General features: G+C 43.5%; 1 protein-coding gene across 2 annotated transcripts; it reads right to left on the bottom strand.

The window, feature by feature from the left end:
- Positions 1-9,618: 9,618 nt before the first annotated feature.
- On the bottom strand, positions 9,619-17,015 carry rundc1 (RUN domain containing 1). Of its 2 annotated transcripts, XM_030736844.1 has the most exons (6): positions 16,477-17,015; positions 15,729-15,737; positions 14,952-15,110; positions 13,698-13,896; positions 13,515-13,607; positions 9,619-13,302 (listed from the first exon to the last, which is right to left on the bottom strand). In XM_030736844.1, exons 1-6 carry the CDS (start codon positions 16,867-16,869, stop codon positions 12,440-12,442), a joined length of 1,716 nt encoding a protein of 571 aa, XP_030592704.1. In that variant the 5' UTR covers positions 16,870-17,015; the 3' UTR covers positions 9,619-12,439. The 2 variants fall into 2 exon arrangements, with proteins under 2 accessions (XP_030592704.1, XP_030592705.1); XM_030736845.1 differs by lacking the exon at positions 15,729-15,737.
- Between the last annotated feature and the right edge of the window lie 1,391 nt (positions 17,016-18,406).

Consider the following 18,406-nt stretch of genomic DNA (forward strand, 5'->3'; position numbering starts at 1 on the left):
TTATCCCGGGCCGGGTCACGGGGACAGAAGCCTAAGCAGAGAAGCCCAGGCTTCCCTCTCCCCAGCCACCTCCTCCAGCTCATCCGGAGGGACCCCAAGGCGTTCCCAGGCCAGCCGAGATACATAATCTCTCCAGCGTGTCCTGGGTCTACCACGGGGCCTCTTCCCGGTGGGACATGCCCGGAACACCTCACCCAGGAGGCGGCCAGGAGGCGGCCAGGAGGCATCCTAATCAGATGCCCGAGCCACCTCAACTGGCTCCTTTCGATGTGGAGGAGCAGCGGCTCTACTCTGAGCCCCTCCCGGATGGCCGCACTCCTCACCTTATCTCTAAGGGAGAGGCCAGCCACCCTTCGAAGGAAACTCATTTCTGCCGCTTGTATTCGCGATCTTGTTCTTTTGGTCACTACCCAAAGCTCGTGACCATAGGTGAGGGTAGGAACGTAGATCGACCGGTAAATCGAGAGCTTCGCTTTTATGCTAAGCTCCCTCTTCACCACGATGGACCGGTGCAGCGTCCGTATCACTGCAGAAGCAGCCCCGATCCGCCTGTCGATCTCCCGTTCCCTTCTCCCATCACTCGTGAACAAGACCCCGAGATACTTAAACTCCTCCACTTGAGGCAAGAACTCGTTCCTGAGCCGGAGATGGCACTCCACCCTTTTCCGGCTGAGGACCATGGCCTCAGACTTAGAGGTGCTGATTCTCATGCCAGCCGCTTCACACTCGGCTGCGAACCGTTCCACTGCGAGCTGGAGGCCCCCCCCGATGAAGCCAACAGAACCGCATCATCTGCAAAAAGCAGAGATGAGACTCTGAGGCCACCAAGGAAGAAGCCTTCCGCCACCTGGCTACGCCTAGAAATTCTGTCCATAAAAATTATGAACAGAATCGGTGACAAAGGGCAGCCCTGACGGAGTCCAACACCCACAGGAAACGAATCCGACTTATTACCGGCTATACGGACCAAGCTCTCACTGTGGTTGTACAAGGACTGAATGGCCCGCAACAATGGGCCAGACACCCCATACTCCCGCAGAACCTCCCAAAGGACACCCCGAGGGACACGGTCGAATGCCTTCTCCAAGTCCACAAAGCACATGTAGACTGGTTGGGCAAACTCCCACGCACACTTGAATATCCTTGAGAGGATAAAGAGCTGGTCCAGCGTTCCACGACCAGGACGAAAACCGCATTGTTCCTCCTGAATCCGAGGTTCGACTAACGGACGCACCCTCCTTTCCAGCACCCTGGCATAGACCTTACCGGGGAGGCTGAGTAGTGTGATCCCCCGAAAGTTGGAGCACACCCTCCGGTCTCCCTTCTTAAAGATGGGGACCACCACCCCGGTCTGCCAATCCAGTGGCACTGCCCCAGATCTCCACGCGATGTTGCAGAGGCGTGTCAACCAAGACAGCCCTACAACATCCAGAGCCTTCAGGAACTCAGGGCGAATCTCGTCCACTATAGGGGCTCTGCCACCAAGGAGTTGTTTAACTACCTCAGTGACCTCACCCCCAGTGATGGTGAAGTCATCCCCCTCATCCCCAGACTCTGCTTCCACTACAGAAGGCGTGTCAGTGGGATTCAGAAGGTCCTCGAAGTATTCCTTCCACCGTCCGACTATAGCCTCAGTTGAAGTCAGCAGCACCCCCCCCGCACTATAAACAGTGTGAGTGAAGCACTGCTTTCCCCTCCTGAGTCGCCTGACGGTTTGCCAGAATCGCTTCGATGCCGTCCGAAAGTCTTTTTCCATAGCCTCACCGAACTCCTCCCACACCCGAGTTTTTGCTTTGGCCACTACCCGAGCTGCATTCCGCTTGGCCTGTCGATACCTGTCAGCTGCCTCCGGAGTCCCACAGGCTAACCAAGCCCGATAGGACTCTTTCTTCAGCTTGATGGCTCCCTTCACCTCCGGTGACCACCATCTGGTTCGGGGGTTACCACCACGACAGGCACCAACCACCTTGCAGCCACAGCTCTGAGCAGCAGCCTCAACAATGGAGGTGCGGAACATGGTCCATTCGGACTCAATGTCCTCAGCCTCCCTCGGAATGCTGTCGAAGTTCTGCCGGAGGTGGGAGTTGAAGATCTCCCGGACTGGGGCTTCTGCCAGGCGTTCCCAGCGCACCCTCACAATACGTTTAGGTGTGCCAGGTCTGTCCAGCATCTTCCCCCGCCACCTGATCCAACTCACCACCAGGTGGTGATCAGTTGACAGCTCAGCTCCTCTCTTCACCCGAGTGTCCAGAACATACGGCCGCAGATCTGATGATACGATTACAAAATCGATCATCGACCTGCGACCTAGGGTGTCCTGGTGCCATGTGCACTTATGGACATCCTTGTGTTTGAACACGGTGTTTGTTATGGACAAACTGTGGTTTGCACAGAAGTCCAATAACAAAACACCATTCGGGTTCAGATCGGGCAGGCCGTTCCTCCCAATCACGCCCCTCCAGGTCTCACTGTCATTGCCCACGTGAGCGTTGAAGTCTCCCAGCAAGACTATGGAGTCACCAGATGGAGCACTCTCCAGCACCCCGCCCAGCAACTCCAAAAAGGGTGGGTACCCTGAACTGTCATTCGGCGCATAAGCGCAAACAACAGTCAGGACCCGTTCCCCAGCCCGAAGGCGCAGGGAAACTACCCTCTCGTCCACCGGTGAAAACTCCGACGTACAGGCAGCAAGCCGGGGGGATACAAGAATACCCACCCCAGCTCGCCGCCTCTCACCGAGGGCAACTCCAGACTGGAACAGAGTCCAGCCCTTCTCCAGGAGACTGGTTCCAGAGCCCAGGCCATGCGTTGAGGTGAGCCCAACTATATCTAGCTGGTATCTCTCAACCTCACGCACTAGCTCAGGCTCCTTCCCCACCAGAGAGGTGACATTCCATGTCCCAATAGCCAGTTTCGATAGCCGGGGATCAGTCCGCCAGGGCCTCCGCCCTCGGCCACCGCCTGACACACACTGCACCCGACCCCTACGACACCTCCTGCGGATGGTGGGCCTGCAGGAGGGCGGGCCCATATAACCTCTTCGGGCTGCGCCCGGCCAAGCACCACGGGCTAATGCCTGGCCACCAGACGCTCTCCCTCGAGCTCCCTCCCCAGGCCTGGCTCCAGGGTGGGGCCCCGGTAACCCTATCCCGGGCAGGGTAAACTGTTCCCTTGTTTTTTCACTCATAAGGGTCCCAAGTCTAATTTTACCAAGTCTTAAATGTTTCCTTTCTGGTGACTTGAAACTCAAACTGTTTTTCACAGTTTAAATACATGAATGTGTTTTTAATTTGCTGTCTGTTAGCTGTTATATCTGTATAACTCGATTTATCTGGATAATAACATATTTTAGTGTAATCTTCACCTACTTTAAATAGCATACTCTTTGCTGAATCACCTGTATTCACATTACTCACTTTATTTGTTTTTAGAAATTCGCTAGCTTAGCTCAGCTAGTAGCTTAGCCCTTAGCCGACTCAGTACCAGCATGGCTTCTTCTCCTGTCTCTCCTGCACTTTCCTGCTCTGGGTGTCACATGTTTAGTTACTCCTCGGCCTCCTTTAGCAGTAACGGTACTTGTAATAAATGTAGTCTGTTTGTAGCTCTGGAGGCCAGGCTTTCTGAACTGGAGACTCGGCTCCGCACCAGGGTTATTATAGTTAACGAAAACGAACGAAATAACGAAAACTGAAATTGAAAAAACATTGTCGTTAACTGAAATAAATAAAAACTAAAATTAAAAGGAAGAAACGACAACTAACTAAAACTGAATTGTGAGTTTACAAAACTAACTAAAACTAACTGAAATTATAGATATTGTTATTTTTTCAAAAGTCTTGTGGATTGATATGAAATCATTTTTTTCCTCTCTCCGAGTTTAAGCTCGGAACGCCGTCGGGCAAATGGGTGCGCATGTGCGTGTGTGCGCACACCGCGCTGCTCCTCAGAGAGTCCCATGTGGAGTGTTTTTTTTTGTTTTTTTTTACTATGATAGCACAGATAGCAGCGAGTGTCTTGTTGTGGATGATGTTGTGGATGATGTACGGAACACTTCTTAGTCAGGAAAAAAAACACCAACATCAAAGTAGACCTGAGAAGCGCACACAAGGCAGCTACGGAAACCGCTCTCATCCTACAAGGCAACCTGGCCTGCACCTCCAGAGAAACGTGACTACTCGTCGGGTCAACGCAGCCACAACGTTGTGTTTAGTCCTTGTGCGTTTCCGGCTACTTTATCAGTCAGATAATAACAATCAGGACTAATAATCAAAGCATCAATATAAGGACTCACAAATGTCAGCAAATTCCTGGAGGGAGCTGCTGAAACTATGGGAATGGACGTGAAGAAATGAAGAAAGTGAAAAAACAGGGACAAATATGTTTGCACCCTAAAAACTGAGCACAAAGAGCAAGGACCAAAAAACCCCCAGCACACAACCACAAGGTAATTAACACACGCAATCCAGCTATACATGCATAAATGCGGACATGAGTTCGGACACTTCCGTAGGCTACATAGGCCGCAAAGACCCTGCAAGTCTAATCAGCGAGCATCTAACCAAGCTAGCTCCAAAACAGAAGCAGCATCAGGTGGAGAGAACATCAGGATGCAGCTGGATTTGAGCTTTGACTCCTTCAAGGAGTTTGTTTTTGTCAAACACCACATGTAGCTGTTATTAATCTGCTGCCCTGAGGCTGAACTTTATTGGGAGTTTATTGTAGAATTTATCGAGTTTTGGAGTTCATATTGTTCTTTGTTTCTCCCTGTTGATGTTCATGTGTGTCCTTAATATTACACACATTTAGCATGTAGTTCTGCTGTCTGTGAACAGTTGGTTGCTGAATATATTTCTTTAAAGGGTATCTTTAAAGCGTACCTGATTAAGTATGAAAATACTAAAACTAATACTGAAACTAACTAAAACTAAGCATAAAACCAAAAATAAAAACTAATAAAAACGAGCAAAACCACTCTGAAAACTAATTAAAACTAACTGAATTAGAGAAAAAAAAGTAAAAACTAACTAAAACTAAACTATAATGTAAAATCCAAAACTATTATAACCCTGCTCCGCACCCTGGAAAATCCTACATCTAGCCAGGCCCCTGTAGCGGGTGCGGACCATGGTAGCTTAGCCGCCGTTAGCTCCCCCCCAGCAGATCCCGAGCAGCAGGGAAAACAGGCCAGCTGGGTGACGGTGAGGAGGAAGCGTAGTCCTAAGCAGAAGCCCCGGGTACACCACCAACCTGTTCACGTCTCTAACCGTTTTTCTCCACTCGGCGACACACCCGCCGAGGAACAAACTCTGGTTATTGGTGACTCTGTTTTGAGAAACGTGAAGCTAGAGACACCGGCGACCATAGTCAAATGTCTTCCAGGGGCCAGAGCAGGCGACATTCATGGATATTTGAAACTGCTGGCTAAGGCTAATCGTAGATTTGGTAAGATCGTTATTCACGTTGGCAGTAATGACACCCGGTTACGCCAATCGGAGGTCACTAAAATTAATATTGACTCGGTGTGTAACTTTGCAAAAACGATGTCGGACTCTGTAGTTTTCTCTGGGCCCCTCCCCAATCAGACCAGGAGCGACATGTTTAGCCGCATGTTCTCCTTGAATCGCTGGCTGTCTGAGTGGTGTCCAAAAAATGACGTGGGCTTCATAGATAACTGGCAAAGTTTCTGGGGAAAACCTGGTCTTGTTAGGAGAGACGGCATCCATCCCACTTTGGATGGAGCAGCTCTCATTTCTAGAAATCTGGCCAAATTTATTAACCCTCCTAAAACCCGACTACCCAGGGTTGAGACCAGGAAGCAGAGTTGCAGTCTTACACGCCTCTCTGCAGCTTCTCTCCTCCTGCCATCCCCCCAAAACCCCATCCCCATAGAGTCGGTGCCTGCTTCCAGACCACCAAAAAACAAAGCTAAAATCAGCAAAAAGCTATTTAAGCATAAAAATTCAAAAACAATAAATAATACAGCTTCATCAACTGCACCAAAGAATAAAACAATTAAATGTGGATTGTTAAACATTAGGTCTCTCTCTTCCAAGTCCCTATTAGTAAATGATTTAATAATTGATCAACGTATTGATTTATTCTGCCTTACAGAAACCTGGTTACAGCAGGATGAATATGTTAGTTTAAATGAATCAACACCCCCGAGTCACAGTAACTGTCAGAATGCTCGAAGCACAGGTCGAGGAGGAGGATTAGCTGCAATCTTCAATTCCAGCTTATTAATTAATCAAAAACCCAGACAAAGTTTTCATTCTTTTGAAAGCCTGACTCTTAGTCTTGTCCATCCTAATTGGGAAAATCAAAAACCTGTTTTATTTGTTATTATCTATCGTCCACCTGGTCCTTACTCAGAGTTTCTGTCTGATTTCTCAGACTTTTTATCTGATTTAGTGCTCAGTTCAGATAAAATAATTATAGTGGGTGATTTTAACATCCATGTAGATGCTGAGAATGACAGCCTCAACACTGCATTTAATCTATTGTTAGATTCAATTGGCTTCTCTCGAAATGTAAAGGAGCCCACCCACCACTTTAATCATACTCTGGATCTTGTCCTGACATATGGCATAGAAACTGAAGACTTAACAGTATTCCCTGAAAGCCCCCTCCTGTCTGATCATTTCTTAGTAACATTTACATTTACTTTAATGGATTACACAGCAATGGGGAATAAGTTTTATTACAGTAGAAGTCTTTCTGAAAGTGCTGTAACTAAGTTTAAGGATCTAATTCCTTCATTGTTATGCTCTTCAGTGCCATGTGCCAACACAGTGCAGAGCAGCTACCTAAACTCTGCTCCCAGTGAGGTTGATTATCTCGTCAATAGTTTTACATCCTCACTGCGTATAACTTTGGATACTGTGGCTCCTCTGAAAAGGAAAGCTTCAAATCAGAAGTGCCTGACTCCGTGGTATAATTCACAAATGCACAGCTTAAAGCAGATAACTCGAAAGCTGGAGAGGGAATGGCGTCTCACTAAATTAGAAGATGCTCATTTAGCCTGGAAAAAGAGTTTGTTGCTCTATAAAAAAGCCCTCCGTAAAGCTAGGACATCTTACTATTCATCATTAATTGAAGAAAATAAGAACAACCCCAGGTTTCTTTTCAGCACTGTAGCCAGGCTGACAAAGAGTCAGAGCTCTGTAGAGCAGAGTATTCCTTTCACATTAACTAGTAGTGACTTCATGGATTTCTTTACAAATAAAATTTTAGACATTCGAGAAAAAATTATTCATAACCATCTCAAAGATTATTCTTCATGTTCGGCTGCTTTCAGCACTGCTGGTATTTGTTTTGACTCTTTTGCTCCAGTTGATCTTTCAGAGTTAACTTCAATAGTTACTTCCTCCAAACCAGCAACATGTTTGTTAGATCCCATTCCTACTAGACTGTTCAAAGAAGTCTTTCCAATTATTGATACTTCAATCTTAAAAATGATCAATCAGTCTTTATTAGTTGGCTATGTACCACAGACCTTCAAGGTGGCTGTAATTAAACCTCTGCTTAAAAAGCCATCACTGACCCAGCTGTCTTAGCTAATTATAGGCCAATCTCCAACCTTCCTTTTCTCTCAAAGATTCTTGAAAGAGTAGTTGTAAAACAGCTAACTGATCATCTGCAGAGGAACGGTTTATTTGAAGAGTTTCAGTCAGGTTTCAGAATTCATCACAGTACAGAAACAGCATTAGTGAAGGTTACAAATGATCTTCTTAGAGCCTCTGACAGTGGACTCATCTCTGTTCTTGTCCTGTTGGACCTCAGTGCAGCTTTTGATACTGTTGACCATAACATTTTATTACAGAGATTAGAGCTTGCTATAGGTATTAAAGGTACTGCACTGCAGTGGTTTGAATCATATTTATCTAATAGACTCCAATTTGTTCATGTAAATGGGGAGTCTTCTTCACACACTAAGGTTAATTATGGAGTTCCACAGGGTTCTGTGCTAGGACCAATTCTATTTACATTATACATGCTTCCCTTAGGCAGTATTATTAGAAAGCACTGCATCAATTTTCATTGTTATGCAGATGATACTCAGCTTTACCTATCAATGAAGCCAGATGACACACATCAATTAATTAAACTGCAGGAATGTCTTAAAGATATTAAGGCCTGGATGACCTCTAATTTCCTGCTTCTAAATTCAGATAAAACTGAAATTCTTGTTCTCGGCCCCACAAATCTTAGAAACATGGTGTCTAACCAGATACTTACTCTGGATGGCATTACTTTGGCCTCCAGTAACACTGTGAGAAATCTTGGAGTCATTTTTGACCAGGATATGTCCTTCAATGCACATATTAAACAAATATGTAGGACCGCTTTTTTGCATTTGCGCAATATTTCTAAAATTAGAAACATCCTTTCTCAGAGTGATGCTGAAAAGCTCATTCATGCATTTATTACCTCTAGGCTGGATTATTGTAATTCATTATTATCAGGCTGTCCTAAAAGCTCCCTGAAAAGCCTTCAGCTGATCCAAAATGCTGCAGCTAGAGTACTGACAGGGACTAGAAAGAGAGAGCAGATTTCTCCCATATTGGCTTCTCTTCATTGGCTCCCTGTTAAATCTAGAATAGAATTTAAAATTCTTCTCCTCACATACAAGGTCTTGAATAATCAGGCACCATCTTATCTCAAAGACCTCATAGTACCATATCACCCCAACAGAGCACTTCGCTCTCAGACTGCTGGCTTACTTGTGGTTCCTAGGATACTTAAGAGTAGAATGGGAGGCAGAGCCTTCAGCTTTCAGGCGCCTCTTCTGTGGAACCAGCTCCCAGCTTGGATTCGGGAGACAGACACCCTCTCTATTTTTAAGATTAGGCTTAAAACTTTCCTTTATGATAAAGCTTATAGTTAGGGCTGGATCAGGTGACCCTGAACCATCCCTTAGTTATGCTGCTATAGGCCTAGTCTGCTGGGGGGTTCACATAATGCACTGTTTCTCATTCACCTTATTTACTTTGTTTATACTCCACTCTGCATTTAATCATTAATTGTTATTAATCTCTGGCTCTCTTCCACAGCATGTCTTTCTCTCCCCTCAGCCCAACCGGTCGCGGCAGATGACTGCCCCCCCCGAGCCTGGTTCTGCTGGTGGTTTCTTCCTGTTTAAAGGGAGTTTTTCCTTTCCACTGTCGCCAAGTGCTGCTCATAGGGGGTCGTTTTGACTGTTGGGTTTTCTCTGTATTATTGTAGGGTCTTTACCCACAATACAAAGCTCCTTGAGGCGACAGTTTGTTGTGATTTGGCGCTATATAAATAAAATTGAATTGAATTGAATTGAATTGAATTGAATTAGCTTCCTTTTTTCCTCTTTGGTTTGCTGTGACTAATGCCTTCCGTCACTCATGTTTGGATCTGCCTGTTCCGCACAGCTGGACAAACACTAGATGGATGTACTCTCATAGCTGTTCTCTTTTCAAAACAGCGGCATTAGGGTCTCATCTATACACTGTAGCTATAAACAAATAACCCAGGTTACACTCTCCCCCAACAGGCGCTGCCACTAGCTCTTAAAAACACAAAAAATGAAGACTCATGAGAGGCTCAGTGGCTAATTTAATACATTTAATTTGTTTACAGCCACAAGATTCCATTAAATAAGATCAAAAACTAAAAGAAACACAGTTCAAATCTCCCCATATATTATGTGATTCAAGTGATTAAATAAAACATAAATAGGTGATCCAGTGTTTTTACTGTTCCCAGACTGAACTGCTACTGTTACAGTGTTCTACCTACTTCACTGTTGAGCTATGCTATCAAATAAATACAAGTCTCTATATATAAGTAACAGCTAACAAAAATAAATAAAAAATAAAGGGAAAAGAATGTGAAAAATATAGCATAAATTTATCCTAAACAGACACACTTTGCCATTAACACAAAACATGATGCAGGAAATCCAAACTCAGAGGTCTGATACATACGTGTGGTCGCAGGAACACTGGAGCTTCAGTCCCATAAACAAGACTTAAACTACACTCAGTTTAAAAGGTGCAGTCACCCCAAAATCAAATTTACACATCAGTCCTCTGGTCTTTAGTGCCATCTATCCTTTTCAATTGTTTTGGTTGGAGTAGCCAACCAAAGCGGTAGCCTAAACTTAATGACACAATAGTCACATAAAGATATTTTAAAAATTAAATTGTTTATTTAATAATGACTATTTAAATGTTCAAAGATCATGATCATTCCTGCTATCTATATATGTATGCATGCTTGGCCCTAGAAATGTTCTCCTCTTGAATACATTGAAGCTACATGCCACTCACTGTGATAATCAAAGCGACACACACACACAGCAAATTTATCAATGCCTCTTTCCAGAAATCCTGACTTGGTTACTAAAAATATCCATTAACTGTGTGAGCAGTTTTATGTAGGAAACATTTTCCTTCTACAGGCCAACCGGATCCAAAGGAAGCACACATGTATTCACGATGAGATACCTTCATCTGTCACATGATGTAAACAGTAATGGAACCCCACGCCAAAGGATTGTGGATTTTATTGGGTATCCAGGTCGTGATTTCTGGGAGAAAAACATTGTGGATGTATTTCCACGTAGTGCCATCATATTTAAGAAAATGTTGTGTCAAAAACAGGCAAATTCATAACATAATATAGATAAACCGTAGGTATTGTCATGATTGGTCCATTAATCTAAAATCTACAGTCATTAAATTTGATTTTTTTAAAGAATAGACTGACCATTTCTTGTAAAATAATCTTGTTAAAATATATGTTAGACCTTGTTTTTAAATCAGCAGTACTGCCAGAAGGTGGCAGTAATGTAATTACTAATAATATATTTAATGTAATTATGTAATTACATATTTACTGTAATTACTAATAATATACTTAATGTTTGTCAGCCACCATTAAGCAACAACAGAAGTCAATTAAGTTAATAACCTCCACAGACAATATAAAAGATGAACGTAGCATCCAGGTCTGAAAATGAAGCCAATGCTGAAGTCCTTAAACCTGCATTCATTTTAAATGGTCACACGAGAGTTCTACAGAAGTCTACAGGAAAACAGGCCTCAGCCCTGACCTCAGTAAACACCTTCCTGATGACTTCATAAGCTCAGTCACTCATTTCAGGCCATATTGAATAAAACATTTGATAAATTTAGTCATTCTAAGGGTCCAAAAGAGGGATTATCTGAAGTATGTTTATTGGCTAAAAACTTGTGATTGACATTCGTACACGGTTTCAAACACCAAGAAGATGACACCGCTCAAGGATTTATAGCAACACCACTAACCAGTGGGTGATGTCAAAGTATCTACATCCATCTTTTATTCTGTCTGTGCCAACTACAGGGGTTAGGTGGCTCAGTGAGATGAGATGCTAACAAAGTTTGAACCTCCTTCTAAAGCTAGCAGGTCACAAGCCTGCCAAGACTCTGCACAGTCATTTAAGAGCAGTCTGGGTTGGGGGAACAGGCAGCACTAACGGCCAAAGGAAAACATGTAAATTCAACTTTTTGGGGTGAACGCGGACTTTAATAGCATCTATGGTTTATACATTCAGTTATTTAGGATGTGCCACTCAGCCGTCTCGGGAAGATTTAATAAAAAAAAAAAAATTGCCTTAAATAAAAATATTCATGTTAATTACGGGATATATCCTCATCCTATATGAGCCATTATCACTGGATTTAACTACACCTGGAAGAAGAGGAAAGCAGCAGTTCATACAGGGTCAAAATGCTGTTCAAACCCAAAACACCAGAAGTGCCGACAGCTTCATCTGCTACAGCTGCATATTTCTTACACAACACTACTCTCCATGTTTCCCCAAGTGGAGAAAACCATATGACGCGTTTTCCTTTTCAAGCAAACCTGAGTGCTGCCGTTCAGCCAGTTTGCTACACATGATTTACCACCTGAATAATTCTCTAAGAACAAGCACCTGTGCCAGCTCTTGTTTACTGTGGAGAAGCCACAGCAGAGCAAACTTTCACTTCATTCATTTACTTCCTGGACTGACTGGAAATTACAGTAGTGATTACTGTAAGACTCTCCCACAATGTTTGCTGCATAGCCCAGGCCACTAAACACGTACAGCAGGGGAATGATACAGTATGATGAGCAGCACAGGTTGCAAAGGTCAGGAAGGCTAAAGATGAGGTAATCGCCATCTCCACTATAAGGCATGTTTACAGTAAAAGCAACTGAGTCTGATTTTTCTTACTATCTTTAAATGTAGCAGGAATGCAGACTAACACGACAATCACCCATGCTTGTAGTGTAGACATCACACACTTGCACTTAACTTTAGAAGGGTTGCTGCTGAAATAATCTTTAAAAGGCTACATATTTGAAGCACAAAGTCATGCTTTTGGTCCTGAATGCTTGGTAAGAGCAGTTTAGTTCAGCTAATAAAACACTCTTTTCCTCAGAAAGCATCTTTAATGTTCTTGAGCTGCCGAACAGCCAGATCCACCGGCAGGTTGAATCTGAGGTGGCTGATGCGACCCAGGATGCGCAGGGCTCCTTCAAAGCCAGTCTGCGCCATGTAGCTCCAGGAGTGATAGTGCGGGTGTATCAGAGTCCCTGACTTGCACAGTAGGTTGAGCCATGATACGAGCCGCTGCTCGTTCAGAGCCATGCACACCAGAGCTTTGAACTCCGAATCCGGTCCTCGCTTGTAGCGCCCATGCTCCTTTAACACGGTGTGAATGGCCCACAGCAGAGACTGCTTAGGGGTGACTGTTACCGGGCCACCCCCAACATGCAGGCCGAAAGACTGCGAGAGCTGGCGGGCCGGTGACTCTACGAAGGCCCTCCCGTTTTTGGAGTGGTAGTACTTTACAAAGAGTTCCCATGGGTGGATGGTCTGTGGGACTGGTCTGTAAGGCAGAAGGCAGGAGATGGGTGCCAGCACCACACTCATGGTCTGAGAGGGAGAAAAGAGGCCATGAGCCAACAAGTCTTTCAGAGCAATGGCCAGCTCCTTCCTCACTGACGTCGTTAGCTCATCTCTGGCCCCCAGTGTGGAGTTGCTGGTGTAACTGACCACGTGTTCAACAGATGGATGTCTATGTGAGCCCAACACTCGCACCTTCTCCACAGTTGCCTCCAGACGCTGCAACAGGGGTCCATAGTCTTGCCCGGACAGATCCTGGGGCCACATGCTCTGGGGGACGTGGCCGGTCGCGCAGCCAAACTGGCTGGCAGCAAAGATCTGTAGCACAGCCAGGGCCTTCTGGATCAGCTGCAGGCCAGTCTCTCGCATCTTTTGGGCCTGCTCCGGGTCCACTGCAGCAAAAAGACCGAGAAGAAAACAATCTATTAGGAACATGGACCTTTTCAATGCACTTTTTTTGGGATATGGTGAGCTTGCCAGAGGAAACAATTAAAAATAAGATTTAGGTCTTTAGTGAAACTCAACAAAGATTATTAAAGCTATAGTTCAGTCTGACTAATCAGTAAGGACGTCACACACACACAACACACATAAATTGACCAACCTTTCTTCTTTGCTCCTGGAGCTCTGGCATTGGTCCCTGCTGCACGTGGCTGCTGGCTGTGTCCATCTGACAAAAGAGGGTTCCCCACCTCATCTTTTGGAAGAAAAATGCCAAAGTTATTGTCTAAATGAAATGAAAAATGAAGCTCATCACCAGTAAAACCACACCTCAGATGGTCCATACCCTGGATGAAGTTGATGAACATCTCCAAATCCCTGATCTGGGTTTTGAGCTGCTCCACCAGCTGCTCTTTGACTCGGGCTGGGTTCACTATCTGAGCAATGGCAGCGTCCACCCTCTGCCTTAGCTCCTCAGGTGACAAGTTCCCGATGTCTTCGTTCAGGTTTACATCCAACTTTTTGATCAACTCATCAATGATGACCTGGAAAGCATCCAACAGGTTGAAGGTTAAACTTCTTACAGCTAATGTCACTGCCTCCCAGAGGTTGACAATGTAATTGCACTAGAAGCTTTTCATCTTCTTGAGCATTTATACCTAAAACAAAGAAAAAAAAAAAGCATTTGTGATCACAAACTGATCACGAAAATGAGCAATTATTTTGCAGTTTGCAACCATTTTTATGCTTTTTTTTTTTTTTTTTTAAACCAACTGACAAGGAGCTGCAGATTCAGCTGATTTCTATCATTCCTACTTTGTCATGATCTCAGTACAATATAGTAGCTGTCACAACTTGCCCAAAAAAAAAAAAAAAATTGGCATGCATGCCTCCTTAGGCTGATGTAACTTTACTGCATGGCTTCATTCAGTGGCATCACTAACACAGTTCAAAGTCTGCATGAATAATGGATTGCCTCAGTTGAGAAGCTGCGCTGCTCTTAGAACTTACATTCAGGAAAAGATTCTGTGAAAATGTTGCAGTTAAAAAATCTTTTTAAAAATGCTAATTTTAAAATGAAACTCTGAACATAACCTTATCTTGCGCAGGTTATCCAACAGAGATCTTCAGCAGATAAAAGGCAACCCTTCCTGACAGTGAAATCTCTGGTTTTAGGCTTAACTTTCCTCACCTCTCAGGATCTCACTAACTTTGATAAATAACCTTTATGTATGCAAACAAGGAAGCTGCACAAAAATAACATGGCTATAAATATAACTACTTGTACAGTTTTGTCTTACCAGGATAACTTCTTGTGAGGAAAGCTGCCAATATAGACTTTTAAAAAGACAAATATTAATAGATTAAAAAGAGAGAAACAAAAATGTCCTAAAAAAAAAAAAAGCCTGAGGCACACTGAGGTCAGATATGTGACTTGTTCCACCTGATCTGAAATAAACATCCTAGTGTATGCTCAGCACAGCGTGATGTTTATGAAAACAACTGATGCTACTTCAGATGATAGAAAAGCTTGAAGATTATATTTGCACTTGAGTAGTTGTAAAGATTAAAAGAAACAGGATTTCTAACACAAACCCACCTTCTGTCTCTCCATGACGACAGACTGCGGCAGCGAGTCATAGCTTCCCTCCTGGTAGGCGAAGCGCTCAAGATCATCCAGCTGTGTCTTCAGCTGGAAAATGAGATCCTTCTGTTTTTCTCTCTGTGCTTCCAGACGTTCCCTCTTCTCCCTCTCACTCTGACAGGAGAAAAATACAAACAATGACTCTAAGAAGGGCTGACAGGATGAGTAGAAAAACACTGAAACAGTATGTAACAAAGAGACCAGTGTGGATGTTTTATAATGTGACGGAATCACAGATTTTTGAAAAAATATTAAATGGCATTTTGTAGTTAAGGTGTATTAAAGTGTCTCTATTCTGCTCAGTTGAAGCTACAGATTCTTATTCTTGGACTCTAATAAAGTAGCTTTGCATGATTGACAGTTCAAAATAACCAGGTTATGTATCTTATGTGCCACGATGCAGAGTTTTACTGTAAAAACCTGAGGTATCTAAAGCAGACTTTCAGCAGAAATAATCTGAATTTTGGCCACATTAACACAATATTCTGTCATCAACTGTCACCTTCGACAGGCGACTGAAAGGAAAGCAGCTGGTCAACAAGATCTATCTAGAGAAAGTAAAAGTGCAACAAGATTTGCAGGTTGCTCTAAAGAAAGATCAGAGTGGCTTTTTCTGTGGATCTCCAAGCTCAGGTGTGACAGAGCCTCTGGTTCATGGGTTATTTGTATATATGCCAACCTTGTTAAGAGAAACTTAGGTAAACAAGACATCGGATATCGTTTCATACTCACCAGATTGCCCTGAAAGTAACGCATGTAATAGGAGAGACAAAGACTTTTAGGTCAAACACATGACAATCTATTGTCACACACAACAGCTAATGAGGACACGAGGCTGTAGCTAAAGACCCATAGAGGAGCAAACAAAGGCAGGAACAAAGCAGGTTGCTTCAATATCACTATGCACACAGAAGCCTTTATTAAACAGATTGAGATAAGCTTGAGGCATTTTTATTGATCCGGCACTGCTGTGACTCACACGGCTGTGACAAAAAAGGCGACATTTTTTTCCACTAGAGATAAGAGGTCTGCAAGAACAAAGCACAGGTGGGTGCAGCAGCCAGTCCTCTGATGCAATAAGGACACTTTAATCAGAAGCCTCACAGCCACAGATTTTATGAATAATTTGAATAACTGGCTGCTATAGAATAAATTTGTGCGTGCAGGATAGATAAATAGTTCGGTCAGTAGTTACCCATCAGATGAGGCAGAGGAAAAAGTGGTAATTATCTTAATTAAGAGGCTGGAAAAAGAAACCAATTAGTAGAGGAATGCACACTGGTCTCAAAAATATTATTATTGCCTCAAAAATAGCAACTTTAATGCCTTAACACCTATCAGCTGTTTGGTATAGAATACCTATAATACACAACAGTCCTACTAATATGGGTAATAAGAAGAAGAATCGCGTATTATTATCATGCAAAGAAAGACTGACGCTTTTCATCTGCATACACAGCGTGTGTGTGAGAGTCCTCACCGAGTTCTCCAGCTGCTTGGCGTCCTGAGCCCTGCAGCCCACCACATGCGGGCATCCCCTGAAGGCGAACTCCTCCAGGTCTGCCAGCATCCTCTCCTTCTCCTCGCTCTGTGCGTGAACTATCTGCTTCAGTCTAAACTGTACCTGAGCGAAGTGAGAGGTGAGGGCGAGGAGAGAGGAGTTCAACAAGTCCTGCTCCTCTTCGAGCCTCCTCAGCCGACCGGCCATTTCCTCCTCACTGGCCGGCGTCGAGCATCTCTGCCTCGACTGAGCGCCGTTACCGCTGCCGCTCTCATCCTCGGGGCTGGCCACAGCGCCCACCGGAGCCCACCGCTCCCCAGCTCCAGCTAGCACAGCCTCGCTATCCGAGGCTGACAGCTCCTCTGTGGACATTTTAAAGGCCGACCTCACTTCCGCTGATTCTGAACCGTCACCGCTTTAATATCGCTTTTTGGCAGATGGTTTATTTTCTAATGCTGCGCAGAAATCACCAAGAATCCCCTCAGGAGAAACAGGTGCAACGCCATCTTAGGAGGAAGGATGATTCATACGTCAAAACGTAAGCACGTCAAGTAAGCCTATGTCTATAAATACCGGAAACGGGGCACGTAGGTCTTCAAAATAAAAACTTAAATAAAAGTGTCCGAGTCACTGGAGGTTACTGCTCCACTAAACAAACACAAAATTAATTGATTAATTAAAAGCAAAACAAACAAACAAAAAAACAGCTGAACAAGGAGCGGTTGGGAATTCGGCTGATAATTCCTAGGTAAAAAATTTAGAAGTAAATTTATGAAAAAAGAAGCACAATATCGGCAAATTTACTAAAACAACCACTGCACATTTATGAGGAAAAAAAAGCAAAATAAAAAATGGCAAATTTATAACAACAATTGGCAAATTTATGAGATTGGTTTATATTTAATGCACTGAATCAAAAGAGCAATCATTATTTAAAATTACTACTAGATAGGGCTGAACTATTTTCAGCAAATACTTGTTTCTAAACTCTAAAAAGTTCTTCTAATGGGCAGCCACTCTTGAAAGGAGTCTAGGCCCTTATTTGTGCAGTTATTTTGAGGAATTACCTAAAATTTCACTGGTCAGATGGAAATAAAAAAAACTGCATGTATAGAAAAAAAAGTCAATCTGATAAACACACACTCACAAAACGTTTGCTTGTTTTTTACTGGGTAAATGGTTCTTATCTGTAGATGAAATGCAAATGTGGTTCTTAAAATCTAAAACTTTAGATTGTAGTCTGAATGCATGGCCTGTCTGTTATTAGCCTGCTATCTTGGGCATTTTAAAAAAATCTTTAATTAGCTCTTTTGTTTACCATTTTTTTATGAATAAAGCTTTTTAGTTTGATTCACATAACAAAACAGGGGAAGATATCACAGTGAAACAGGTTTACAGCATGTAAATTACATTTATATTATATTAAATTTCTTCATTATCTGTCTGTTTTCTGTATTGTGTTGTTTTATTGCTCCTGTTGTTTGATTCTTTTAGCTGTACAGGTTACACCTGTTTTAGCTGGTCAACCGTTGTTAAATGCGCTTATAAATAATTGACTTCACATATGTTCAGGGGTTAAAAACAGATAATTTCTTTATTTTACATATAACCCTTTCATAAATCCTGCTGACTGCAGTCTATTTATCACTATAAACAAAAGTATTACATATAGAAAACACACAGAAACATCAGAAATCACTTTTTCGCACAACACCGGAACCCTTCCATTAATGCGTAATTAAATCTGATCGGCAGGTTTATGCATATTATTATGGAGTGTGGTCATTTTCCGTGTGCTGCAGCCTGATGTTACTCCCAGTGATGGCATAGAGATACCTGGATAGTTATGTCACCCCATGGTCGGCTTACATTTACAGCTCATCCCCGTGTTGCGTTCAAGGTGCAAAGG

The sequence above is a fragment of the Archocentrus centrarchus genome, chromosome 8, assembly GCF_007364275.1.
Source record: "Archocentrus centrarchus isolate MPI-CPG fArcCen1 chromosome 8, fArcCen1, whole genome shotgun sequence".
In the NCBI taxonomy this organism is placed as follows: domain Eukaryota; kingdom Metazoa; phylum Chordata; class Actinopteri; order Cichliformes; family Cichlidae; genus Archocentrus; species Archocentrus centrarchus.

Bases quoted from the DNA above. Each gene is read 5' to 3' on its own strand.
- rundc1 (XM_030736844.1), bottom strand. From the start codon at position 16,869: ATGTCCACAGAGGAGCTGTCAGCCTCGGATAGCGAGGCTGTGCTAGCT. The intron at 13,608-13,697 runs GTATGGACCATC...TTCTTCCAAAAG, and splicing joins GTTCATCAACTTCATCCAGG to ATGAGGTGGGGAACCCTCTT. The intron at 13,303-13,514 runs GTTGGTCAATTT...TTTTTGCTGCAG, and splicing joins TCCAGGAGCAAAGAAGAAAG to TGGACCCGGAGCAGGCCCAA.